Source organism: Oncorhynchus nerka, linkage group LG27 (assembly GCF_034236695.1).
Source record: "Oncorhynchus nerka isolate Pitt River linkage group LG27, Oner_Uvic_2.0, whole genome shotgun sequence".
NCBI lineage: Eukaryota > Metazoa > Chordata > Actinopteri > Salmoniformes > Salmonidae > Oncorhynchus > Oncorhynchus nerka.
Window position 1 is genome coordinate 32,678,645 of NC_088422.1, and position 13,108 is coordinate 32,691,752.

The 13,108-nt window shown below is 45.1% G+C and overlaps 2 protein-coding genes across 3 annotated transcripts in view; both read right to left on the bottom strand.

Annotated features, from left to right (window-relative positions):
- Window positions 1–5,459, bottom strand: part of LOC115111614 (phosphatidylinositol transfer protein beta isoform) — a 47,689-nt gene extending 42,230 nt beyond the window's left edge. Inside the window, exons 1-2 of the mRNA XM_029637853.2 lie at window positions 5,382–5,459; window positions 529–559 (exon numbers count right to left, since the gene is read on the bottom strand). Of these exons, the coding sequence (XP_029493713.1) occupies window positions 529–559; window positions 5,382–5,443 (93 nt within the window). The 5' untranslated portion in view covers window positions 5,444–5,459. The remainder of the gene's footprint in view (window positions 1–528; window positions 560–5,381) is intronic.
- Window positions 5,460–6,220: 761 nt separating this feature from the next.
- The window catches only part of LOC115111615 (tetratricopeptide repeat protein 28-like), a 226,208-nt gene continuing 219,320 nt past the window's right edge, over window positions 6,221–13,108 (bottom strand). The window contains exons 17-24 of one of the 2 annotated variants that reach the window (XM_065011558.1): window positions 12,655–12,902; window positions 12,359–12,483; window positions 11,992–12,223; window positions 11,181–11,257; window positions 10,247–10,270; window positions 9,272–9,401; window positions 8,696–8,803; window positions 6,221–8,586 (exon numbers count right to left, since the gene is read on the bottom strand). In XM_065011558.1, the coding sequence (XP_064867630.1) occupies window positions 6,977–8,586; window positions 8,696–8,803; window positions 9,272–9,401; window positions 10,247–10,270; window positions 11,181–11,257; window positions 11,992–12,223; window positions 12,359–12,483; window positions 12,655–12,902 (2,554 nt within the window). In that variant the 3' untranslated portion in view covers window positions 6,221–6,976. The remainder of the gene's footprint in view (window positions 8,587–8,695; window positions 8,804–9,271; window positions 9,402–10,246; window positions 10,271–11,180; window positions 11,258–11,991; window positions 12,224–12,358; window positions 12,484–12,654; window positions 12,903–13,108) is intronic. The other variant, XM_065011559.1, reaches the window with a different exon arrangement.

Below are 13,108 nucleotides of genomic sequence, written 5' to 3' on the forward strand. Positions count from 1 at the left end.
AGCCATTACATTTTCTGGAAATTCCCAAGCTGTTTAAAGGCACAGTCAACTTAGTGTATGTAAACTTCTGACCCACTGGAATTGTGATACAGTGAACTATAAATGAAATAATCTGTCTGTAAACAATTGTTGGAAACATTACTTGTGTCATGCACAAAGTAGATGTCCTACCCGACTTCCAAAAACTATAGTTTGTTCACAAGAAATTTGTGGAGTGGTTGAAAACTTCCGACTTCCAACTGTACATATTACCTCAACTAACCCATTCCCCTGCACATTGACTCGGTACCAACTTTATAAAGCTTTGTTATTGTTTTAATATTTAATACTTTATTTAGCACATTTTTAAAACTCTGCATTGTTGGTTAAGGACTCATAAGTAAGATCTACATCGGTTGTATTCGGTGCATGTGACAAATCAAATTTGATTAAAAAATAAAATAAAAGCAAAGAGGTCTGAATAGTAGGCTAATTCCATAGAAGGATTAGTATGACAGAATGCTAAATAATAACAGTGAACGTACTCACCTCCTCCACTGTACAGGGTAAGACCACACGGCTGAGAGAGAGAGAGAGAGATGGTTTAATGACTGACACTGGCCATCAATCACATCTAGGCCCAACAAACAGAATAGTTCCAACGGGTTTACAAGGCACATGTGTTCTCTAACCTAGTGGAATTCAGAATTGTTTGCCGATCTGAAAAACAGATTTGACTAGAGGCATCCTTTTCCCCCCCTTCACAAGTCAGAGACATGTTACCCTTGCTTTCCAGACTAAATCAATTTGTTCATAGCCGCTATAATCATCCTCACTTTATGCAAGGCCATTGCCTCATGACTTCCTGACTGCAGAAGCCCCCGTCAGTCTGTTTGATGGTGGCAGCAGGGGGCTCAGCTTCATGATGAGATTCTCATAGGGCACATGAGCAATTTCCTCAGTGCACAGGAACAGAAAATGAGTCCAGGTCACACATGGAGTCACATTATGGAAGAGGTCCGAGAGTGAGAAAGGCTGGGGGATAAGACAATGAATGAGAGCCAAAAGAGAAGAGGCCAAATAGTGACAGCCTGAGGATAGAAAAGGCCTGAACAGTGAAGGAGAGACCAGTGGGGACAGACCAGTGTCACTAAAATGAACAATGTGGGGTCCAACAATAGGAACCAGAGAGACTGCCCAACAACTAGTGGAGCCGCTGAGGATGTGGTGTGCTCACACAAAGATGACACCATAGCAGCGGTGCACCAGCCAATGACCACTAATTCTGTGGGAAACACTTGAGTTACTTGTAAACTGGGAGCATCTAGCTGTGTGCGATCAAGTGCTTTGAAATCATTGAGAACCCTGATAGGCTAATGGCAAGCAAAGCAGTGTCAACCATAAACTAAAAGTATAGTCATCCTGCTCGCAAACAGTGTTAAAAAAGCATTAGATTGTTTTTATAATTAATGTTTTGTTGTTGCATTCAACTGCAGAAAATGCTGTTTGAGGTAATTTCCTTAGTATGTGACAGAGTCCATCATATGGGAAAACTCAAAGCTCAGCGATGATAAACGAGTTTCCCCACTTACAAGTTGGAGGGGCGTTAAAGTGAATTTTTCCCAGTCGTATGCTGGTATTTACACATTTACAAGATGTTATGAACGCAGCATAAAACCACATAGGGGAATAGCATATTGGGAAGGGAATGCAGAAACAGTTCTGTAAGCAATTAACTTATTACCTCCTCTTTTCCACCCACTATAAATAAGTCCCACCCACTTTAAGGGGATGGGTGGTGCATAAATTGGGGAAGTAAGTATATTCCATTCACATGTAGGCCTACTGTAATCAGGAAGCCCTTTCTGTTGATCCATGGTTAATCTTCAACATAAAACCACCAAAGAGTTATGATCATTTACCAAATAGGGCTGTGTTACACACTGTATAATAATACAATTGACTGTAGCCTTGAAAGCAGTACGCTAACAATTAAAGCATAGCATTACAACCAGTGGCCACATTACAACAGAGACCGTTTAACCATAGACCCAGGCAAGGAAGCTTTTCAGTAAGGAAGAGGACTGCTGTAAGTGCCATAATGTCACATTCTAAAACCTGGAAAGCTGACAGATCTTACAAGTTGTGTGTGAGGCTGAGCAACAGGCTAGCCTGAGACTTCCAGCCCCGTGTTACACACTAAGTCATGTTGGGAATGTATTTGGTCTTTGTGTTTTTAACTTTCTCACAACTCATTCAAGACCATCTGTAATCATAAATGGAGTGTTTAGAAACATTCCATTTAATTTACAATCAAAGTGACACAATACATTATTTACCATTCATTTATATCTAAACACAACCAAAACAAACCTGATGTAATCATTGCGTGCTAGGAATATGGGATCAAATACTACACTTTTGAATATTTTAATACACATACACCGCTCTTTCCATATCATAGACTGACCATGTGAAAGCTATTATCCCTTATTGATGTCACTTGTTAAATGCATTTCAAATCAGTATAGATGAAGGGGAGGATAAAGGTTAAAGAAGAATTTTAAGCCTTGAGACATGGATTGTGTATGTGCCATTCAGAGGATTAATAGGAAAGAATAAATATTCAGGTGCCGTTGAATGGGGTATGGTAGTAGGTACCAGGCACACCAGTTGTGTCAAGAACTGCAACGCTGCTGAGTTTTACACGCAACAGTTTCCTGTGTGTATAAAGAATGGTCCACCACCCAAAGGACATCCAGTCAACCTGACAACTGTGGGAAGCATTTGGAGTCAACATTGACCAGAATCCCTGTGGAACGCTTTTGACACCTTGTAGAGTCCATGCCATGACAATTGAGGCTGTTCTGAGGGCAACTCAATATTACAGACAACTCTCGGGTCGACCAAGATGTTGTTGTTTTTTAAGTCGGGGACATCCCTAAACCACTGACAAAAAAGCCTAGATATAAGCCTAGTTTTTATGTTCAAGTCATAGTGATAGCCTAAGCAGCCCAGTACTAGTTTATTAGGCCTTCATAAGAGGCAGGGCATAGCTGCAATGGATCCCTTTAAGTTAAATAATCATCTTCCTGAATCAGACTGGGTTAGACCTACTGGTTGTTGAGACTGGGAACAATCAACACCCCACTTGACAGTGCAGAGTGTCTGATGCACTCGTCATTTCTCTGACAAGCAGATTTTTCCTTGGTCAGCAGTATGGTCAAAGTTCATGAATCACCAGCCTGCCAGGAAGACTTCATCAGGTGTCATCTCAAAGTTTACAAAGTTGGCAAGCCTGTCTAAACACAAACACCTGGGAATTAGTGTTTAACAAGATAGTAGAGTTTTACAGAGAGTGGAGTGGACGTTATGTACTGCCTAGAAAGGGTGCCTCGTCTATGCGGGACACATTTAATGTGGCTACCATCCACATGCACTGCAGGAAGGAGAGGACCATCCTAATTAAAAAGTTGAATTATTTTTAAGTTAGCCTTTTTAGATAAAAACTAAATATATTCACAGGTCACCAAATACCTGATTAAAACAGACTGTTTTCCAATGAAGGTCTACAGTAGCCTCAACAGCACTCTCTGGGGTAGCACCATGGTGTAGCCGGAGGACTGCTACTTTCCATCCTCCTCCGGGTACATAGACTTCAATACAAAACCTAGGAGGTTCATGGTTCTCACCCCCTTTCATACTTAAACAGTCATTTTGACAACGTCTTCCAACCCAGAGCTCCTGCAGCATGAACTGACATGTTGTCCACCCAATCAAAGGAGAGAATGAATCTAGTACTGCGAGCATAAGCTACAGCTAGATAGCACTGCATAAAATGTGGTGAATAGTTAACTCAAAAAAGAAAGACAATAGTTGAACAGATTTGAACAAATTAATTTCTTAAGCAGCAGAGAGAGATATATTATAGATATTTTTTATTTTTTAACTTTCACTTAGCTAGCTAATGCAGCTAGCTAATTTAGCCCACTCAAACAGAGGAATGCTATTTATGTTTGCTAGCTGGCTAAGGCTATGCAACACTGGAATTCTTCCAAGTCAAGGTAAGCTTTTGGTTTCATTAATTTATTGCCACTGGAGGGCTGAGTGTCTGCAGGTTTTCGTCCCTCCACTGTACTTGATTGATGAAATAAGGTCACTAATTAGTAAGGAACTCCCCTCACCTGGCTGTCCAGGTCTTAATCGAAAGGAAAAACCCAAAACACTAAGCCCTCCATAGAATGAGTTTGACACTCCCTGCTGTACAGCGTGATAGTAACAGGTTTACTAACGCGTTAGTTCTAGTAGCTATGTCGTTAGCTAATATGGTGACAACGATGTAGGCTGTGTGTAGCGGTTATAGTATAAAGGTTTGGCTTTGAATGTTTTTTTTCACCTGCTCACAGACAGCTGTTGTGTTGTGCACTGAAGTCCACAATCGAGGGGAAAAATTGAGAGCGCATAGATACGAGAAGGAATTATACAATGAGCAAAGGGATGAAGCGGTTTGTATGTGGCCGCTATGAAAGTGAACTCTGTGTGCGTGGGTGATCAGGGATGTGTTCATTCCAATGATTTTGTTAACTTCTTAAACTGAAGCAAACAGAACAGTGATAAACTTACCTGAATTTGTCCAATAGAAACTATTTGTAACTGTTTGGACTAATGATTACACCCTAGATCAGCTAGATGCAGGTAAGTGTGTAGGGCAGTATTGAATGTGTTACTGTGGTTCCCCTTGATTACTCCAACTTGCCTCTCGACCTGTGCAACTACTTTATACAATTTCCTTCGTAGGTTAAGTTGTAACAACCTCATGTAATGGATATAGGGAACATTCTAGTATCATGTAGTAGGTTAAATCTGTCGAAGGTTACATTGAGCTGGATAAATGGAATATGATTGACAGTTATCCAATATGCTGCAATAGAAATAAGGCCATACTCCCTAATCATAAACAGCACCGAGAGTCACTGGTGCACTGCCTCTTGGGTAGGCAGCAGCCCTCCCTTCCGCTAACTAACGTTAGCTAGCTAGCTAGCTACCAAGTTATCGACAGCAAGTTACAAAAACCGTTCAAACTACATATCTTACATTGTTCGCCAAAAAGTTTACCCTCTCGACCACTAGATAATGGATATCTATGTTCCATATTGTAGTAGTTTGCTCTCCAGATACGTCGGCTAGCATCTGCTGACTCGCTGTCATCCCACTCACCGGTAGGCCAAACCTGAAACAAGTCGGAACAATTCCCACCTAACAAACACATGCGTTCTGAAACATATCTGCAAAGTTTTAATTTGGCTAAAAAAAGCAACTGAAGAATCGCAGTACTCGAAAATATGGTATATTATCGCCCACATTAAAGAAATATCAATAAAATATGGAAAGATATTACTTACTATTCCTTGATGAGAACCATCGTAGTTGTTTGGCTGTGGCTACGTATTACCGCTGATGTCATGTGCCTTTATGAACAACTCTCTTATTCCGCCCCTTACCGTCTGTGATTGGTGAGTGGCGATGCTTCTTTAAGTGGGTCTCACAGGGGGGTGAACTTCTGTCATTACAAAAATGTAGGTCAATATTTACTAGTGAAAAGTATCTTTCATATGTGCAGGATTTTTGCAAGATTCCCCCTGTCTGTTTTTCATTGATAACACAAACTATTCAACCACACCCATAAAATTGACCCAGGTTTAGACAACAAATCAATGTCTTCTTCTTCTTTCTATTTAGAGAGCACACACGTCTTTTAAATTAAAGAGTTAGTTTGACCACACAAACTTATTGTATCTCTGTATGTAAATTATCACCTGTGGTTGACTTGTTCATCCCTATGGTAATCTTTTTATCTTTATTTGTGGTAGGCATGTAGACAGGTAAGATTAGTTCTAGATTAACTGTGTGATTACACAGTGTGTCCCATAAATCAGATTTAAAAGAGAACAGGACCGTATTCATAAAGCGTCTCAGAGTAGCAGTGCCAATTTAGGATCAGTTTTGGTTTTTAGATCTTAATGAATAAGATTACATGGAGAGGGAGGACCTGATGCTAGATCAGCACACCTACTCTGAAACACATTGTGAATATGGGGCAAGGCCCAGGTGTCATTGCACGGACTACAGTGAACAGTGTATAATTGTGGCCACAAGATATTCCCACCCTCATTCATTAATGCTGTGATACAGCCTTTTCATCAGCATTCTAAATCTTTAAGGCAATAAAATGAGGCAAAAATACAAGAAAGCAAACATGATTTTTATTGAAACAGTTATACTGATAAATGACAGAGATGGTTGTCATGAAGTTTCCATGTTTAATTTGAAAAGAAATCATGGGCTAAAAAGTCATACATGGTACTTAACATTGAATAGTAAGAGAATCCATGCTTCAGAGCAGACACTCAATTCACAAAGAAATCAGGCAAAAAGCCAGTTTCCATTTCAATAAAAAATATTACAGCTTTTTTTTTTTTTTTTTAACTTTATCCATCTTTACATGGAACAGTTTTGTTCACTTTTTTAATAATATAAAAACGCTTAGTACTGATTGTGAAACACTGGATTTAATTTACAAAATAATAATAATAATATTAATAATAATAATAACAAATAATAATAACAATAATCATTCGATTTAAACAAAAATAGAATGGAGGAGACCAGTTGGAGCGGTTTCATCTTGGCCCACACTAATACACATTTTTGGGGAGGAAATACCGATTGGCATTGAAGTCTACCTGACACACACATACACACAAACACAGTATCAGGTCTTTGAGTGTTTCTCATTGCCATTTACAGTGTTATGGGCACAACGACAAGACACTCTCTAAGCATTCATGAGCCTCTGAGGGATCACTCTCATTGGCTGATCAAATCCTTTTCATTGTCAATCAAGTTCGATGGGCTAATAGTGGCCCTCCGGAAAATGCCCTACTCCCCCAGTACACAGGATAGCAAAATACAGGCAACAGGACCATTTTAAAGTGTCTCAGCATTTGGAGGAGGGGAAAAACCTGCCAGGGGAGAGGAACTTGTATCCATTGCCAGCAGGTAGTCTGATTGAGCGAGCACCAGGGCTGCTGCTAGTGGAAATAGTGGGCGAGGGGGCCATCTTTCTGGGGTTGTGTCCGTTGGAGGGGTTCTTGCTGCCCCTGTCCAGCGAGTGCAGCCCCAGCTCCCGCAGCTCCAGGCTGTCTTGGGCGTCGCTGGGGGAGCAGTGTCGTGGGGAGAGGTTCAGAAGGCTCAGCACATCTCTCTTGGCAGAGACCAGGGATCCTGGGGCGCCACGGAGAGCACGGACTGGACCCAGATGTTGCTGTTGTTGCTGGGCTGCTGCATTGGCCCAGAATGTCTTCAGGTTGTGGATGGCCACAACCTTCTCATCAATTACTCCCCGTCTGAGGCGGTCCAGGTCTGGGGCATCGGCAGGACTGGAGCAGGCAGAGCCCGTGGAGGAGTAGGAGAGAGCTGGAGATGGGGCACTGCCAGCTGGGGACTGGTGGCCAGAACTGGGGGACACGTTACTGGGAGAGCGGGAGATGTGCCCACTATAGGGGGAGCTAGGGTATTTTAGTTTGAACTGGGCATGGCTGTCCAGGGTGGGGGAGGGGTGACTGCTATCCTTTAGGGAGGTCTCCGAGGCTGCAGGGCTGTTGTAACCAGAGCTGATCTTCTGCAGAGAGGAAGAGCGGGATGGAGGTTTGGGTCGTGGTGAGGACTGGGCGCGGACACTGGCACTGCTACTGGGACGGCTGAAGGCGCTGGTTTCTGAGGAGCGGAAGGCAGAGCTCCGGGCTGTGGCTCCAGCTGCAGCCCCCTCAACCCCAGCCCGCTGTAGACTCCCCACTGCCCGCAGGTGGCTTTGGGTCTCCTCCAGGATCTTCTGGGCCAGCTCTTGGGGATCCAGAGGGACAGTCTTCTCTTCCTGGGATTTGACGGTGCTGTCTGTCTCAGTGCTGGACTGGTCCGACTCACCTGTGTCTGAGCTGCTCACCTTGCCTGGCACCTTCTGGAAGGGAGAGTTGGAGCTAGGAACCAGGCTGGTCTTGACAGGGGAGGTGGGGGTGCTGACACTGCCTCGTGACGACACAGACACCTGGTAACCCCGCCCAGTGCCTGAGCTGGACCCCCCAACAACACCCCTGCCCCCGCGGTGGAGGTGGCGCTGACCATGACCCAGAGGTAGAGGCAGGGAGTCACAGTGGCTTCCCAGAGGCTCACTGCTGATGATGGAGAAGCCTTCATACTCCTCGTCATCTCCCCGGCCCCCTCCTACTGCTGCAGCCGCCCCGTGAGGAGAGGAGCGACTGCGGGGAACGTGTGGGTGTTTGTGGGCAGAGAAGTGTGCTGTGGCCCCACCACGCTGTCGATGGCCCAGGAAGTCACACTCTGACTTGGATGCAAAGCTCATGGTGGAGGCCACGGAGCTCAGGCTGTAGACGGAGATGGCATCTGAGGCCAGATTGTCCAGGCAGGGTGGGGAGAAGGGTGGGTTGGGGTAGCCCAGCGGTAGGGGGTTGGAGACAGACTGGGCCGAGGCCAGGGACTCCAGGGAGGACGAGCTGTCCAGGCTGAGACGCTTTGGCAGCTCTGTGGAGTCTGGGATAGAGAGGAGGGGAAAGAGCGGGACAAAATTGTAAGAGTATACATTAACCTATCATGTATCAATCAACTTTAATCACTGCGTATCTATAAATACGATACTTACCAAATAGTGCCAGTAGGGACTGGAGGGCAAAGTGCATGGTGCGGCGGTTGGCTTGCTTCCCCGTCTTCAGTACCACCTCCTCCTGCCCCACCTCACACAGGTCGAACCCTGTACACACACAGGACAGTTACTCTACCAACCTAGCACACATACATTTACATTTACATTTAAGTCATTTAGCAGACGCTCTTATCCAGAGCGACTTACAAATTGGTGCATTCACCTTATGACATCCAGTGGAACAGCCACTTTACAATAGTGCATCTAAATCTTTTAAGGGGGGGTGAGAAGGATTACTTTATCCTATCCTAGGTATTCCTTAAAGAGGTGGGGTTTCAGGTGTCTCCGGAAGGTGGTGATTGACTCCGCTGTCCTGGCGTCGTGAGGGAGTTTGTTCCACCATTGGGGGGCCAGAGCAGCGAACAGTTTTGACTGGGCTGAGCGGGAACTGTACTTCCTCAGTGGTAGGGAGGCGAGCATACAGCTGTCTTGTTGTGTTTCACTCTACTCCTACTACTGACAAATTAGGAAGTTATATTCGGTTGGATATTGCTTTTATTGATATCAATATCTCACCTAGTGCAGCCAGGAATTCATGGCACCCTGGCAGTCTCCAGAGCTGCACACTGATGGACACCTGGATGGGCAGCAGAGAGAAGTCCTGCTCCTTCTCCCCTGTCTGCAGCTGGACCAGCACCTGGTGGAGCTGGAGGGACAGAAGAGGAGAGAAATACAGGAGGTCAGACAGGAATAAAGGAAGCTAAATATACCTTTAACTGGTTCATACCATTTTTTAAGGAACTGAGTTGTGGATATACTTTTTTAAAGCAATGAAGTTGCTGACAAATGTGTGATGGTTGTGCTCAAGCCAACTGTTTTCCTCCATACACCAGTGTCCTAAAATTACTTCCACCACGCCCATCTTTGTTGTGGCAGGGGAAATGTAGTTTCTGGCACGCTTAGTAACTCTGCATCTGCCCTTTGACCCTGTGTGGAGTTGATCCTTGTTCGCAGAGGATTGGCTCTTTAGCCTAGCAGGACTACAGTGCCTTTACTGTGGGGCATGGATCAGTGGCTCAGGGTGGTTTAGATTAGGAGGGAACCACCTGTGCCCTCCAGGCCACACACACCCTCACTGTTTAGGGATTATTCATCCTGGAACAGAGACACCTTTGTTCATTAACACCCTTCTTAACCTTTTATTTTCTATTCATGGTCTGTTTGTTTTTTTGCATCCCTCTGACTACCGGCCCATACACATCAGTGTGACCTTGACTGACCCAGGGTTGCAAACCCAAGAACATTCATAATACTGCAGAGTCCAGCAGTGGATTGTTGTCCCTGCTGCAGCATGCGTTAAACTGGGGTCTCCTAGAGGTTGTACCTCAGTAACGGAACCAGCATGAGATATGAGAATGTGCTAAAAGAACAAAGTGCTTCAACTTCACATGCAGCTGACCTACTGCTCAATGAAACAGCTGATGCAAGAGGGTGGTGTTATGTGGTTGAAAGCAGCGTTGAAAAGGAGAGGGGATGTCACAGCACACTTACCATTCCCACCATATTTTTAACAGCCTTCAGACCGCAGGTTTAGAGACAGGGGCAGGAGAGAGAGAATATGCTTTTAGTTTCATGCATACAGGCCATTCACAAAGAGCAGAGGAGACCAGGTCCAATGGGGACACCAAGGGCACACAGGGAAACAGAAAAACACCACTGTTGGGTAGTGTGTCGTTACACACATACTACACAAACATACATAGTTGCCTATGCAGTGTGATGTCAGGAATACCTCATGTATCATACATGCTTGGAGTGTTTCAAATGTTATGGTCACCACCAATGTGGAAACAAAACCTCAAATCCCTTTCTGGCTACCGTATTATTAATGTAGACATGGGTAACCCTCAGTGGGAGTGACAGGGTTAACTCTCTGGCATCGTGAGGAAGACAACTCAGACTCAGAGGTGGCAGTGGTTGAGATCCTACTGGGGCTGCTGGGTTGCAGCATGCAGATTAAAGAGCGGGGTTTGCAGGCGGCCGGTGCGTCACGGTCTAACTAACCCATGTAACAGGGTTAACTGATTATATAATGATGCTTTGTTCTGCCTTCAGCCTTCATGGTCCAAGTGGTTAAGTAAGTTCCCAGTGGTTCTGATGATTTCCTCCATAATACACAATGGCTATCTACCTCTTTGGAGTTAAATACTACACTCCACTGGTGAGCAGTAGCGCTGTGGTGCTGTGATGCTGTGGTGCTGTGATGCTGTGATGTTGTGGTGCTGTCATGCTGTGGTGCTGTGATGCTGTGGTGCTGTGATGTTGTGATGCTGTGGTGCTGTGGTGCTGTGGTGCTGTGATGTTGTGATGTTGTGGTGCTGTGATGCTGTGATGTTGTGGTGCTGTGATGTTGTGGTGCTGTGGTGCTGTGATGCTGTGGTGCTGTGATGCTGTGATGCTGTGGTGCTGTGATTCTGGGGCCTACCCGGTTGATGAGCTGCTCGCCTGCCTCAGAGGCGGTGATGAGTTTACACAGGGCTTGGAGAGCTGGGGGCGGTAGACCTGGGAGACACAATCAAAGCAGATGGTTCCTTATTCCTACAAGCTGCATTTAATATACCCTACGTTCAGTAGAAGAGGATAAACAGGTTATACTATCTGTGTGTTGGTAAAGAACTGCTTGATAAGCAGTATTGTAACGTTTGATATTCAATAGTAGGCCTACACTGAACCAGTATCTCTGCATTAGAGACCTCTCTAACATCCAGAAAGCTTACATTAAACTCCCATTCCCTTTCATGCAGAATACATTCGTTTATCATCAAATATGGAGTTTTGTTGAGCAACTATCTTTATTTACTCCCGTTACGGCCGGTATGTACTTCAAAAAAGGTCTGTTTTACAAGCATCTGAAAAAACTCCTATTCGGCACCAGCAATGTATTCAGCTGCTGTAGACCTGAGTGATTTACATTGGAGGTGCAAAATAGGAGTTTGTTTCAGTTGCTTGTACATTTTTATTTAGATATTTTTTGGAAGTACATACTGGCCGTAAATGAAGATAGTTGCTCAACAAAACTCCATATTTGGTGATAAACTAAGGTATTTTGACAGCTGGTGAATGGGAGTTTGAATCGGAGCTTTGTGGTATAGAGAGGTCTTTCACACACAGATACTGGTTCAGCATACACATATAACATTCTGAGAGATGTAAGCTTGGTTCTTTTCATGGAGCTGTTCTCCATCTTACTGTACTACCTAAAGTTCCATGTCCTCCTGCCAAGGCTCAGTGCCTACCAAGTATTGACTGCAGGGTGGTGCTACACTGCTGCAGCCTGTCTCCAGGGTCTGCTATGGGGAAGAAGACAGCAGCAGGGATGCCGGTGCCAGCCGAGTCCAGGCGGAAGCCCACAGCGGTCAGCAGGGCATGCCAGCCTGGGACACCCCCCACCTTGTTCTCCACACTCTGCTGGGACGTGTACATGGAGTTACGCTGGCCGTTCTGAATCCTCTGGAGAGACTTCTCCACCTGGTGGGGACAGGGGGATTTAGAGTAGAGTGGTGTGTGTGTGTATGTGTATGTGTATGTGTGTGTGTGTGTGTGTGTGTGTGTGTGTGTGTGTGTGTGTGTGCATGTGCATGTATGTATGTGTTTGACCCTCACCAGGTGCAGTAAGACTCGCAGAGCATCCCGTGCTCTCTCTGGATACTGTAGGATCTCTGCTAGAGCCTGGCCAATCAGGGACGAGGGGCTGTTAAGCTTGACATCATTACCAATCAGCATGTAACCTGGACAAACACACCCACAAGATCAATAGGAAGGAGAGGAAGAGAGAGATACAGACGGTGAGAGTCCAAAGTACTTCTGACACACTTGGGAGTATGGGTGAACTGGGATCTACTCAGTTGGAGGTGACAAACCAAGCCAATCTGAGTTTCTGGAAGTAGAATGTCTCTAACCTGCCCAGTTGGAGGGGTGGGAATATTGCTTGCTGCTCTGGACAGTCTTCATGGCGTCTGCGAGGGCAGCGCTGGCCTTGGTCCCGTTGAGCAGAGCGGTGTAAAAGGCATGGACGAACACTTTGGAGGCTGACACAGGAACAGGCCACAGAGACACCAGGACACACTGGGCCCCAGCAGCCAGGAAGGCCCTGGTCAGACCTACCACACCGTCTGCTGTCACCTTACTGCTGGACTCCTGGTATGACCTGTAGATAAGATATACACACATACACCACCAACACATGGTTATGTAAACCTCTATCACAAATACTAGACTACTGCTCTGTCGACCACAGCATAACTAAGTAACTATCAGTGGATAACAGACAGTGGACAGTTTGCAATAGAACCAGGTTTCCCCCCTCTCCAGCCTCACTTGAACTAATATGTTTCCCATATTAGGCAAGCCGCC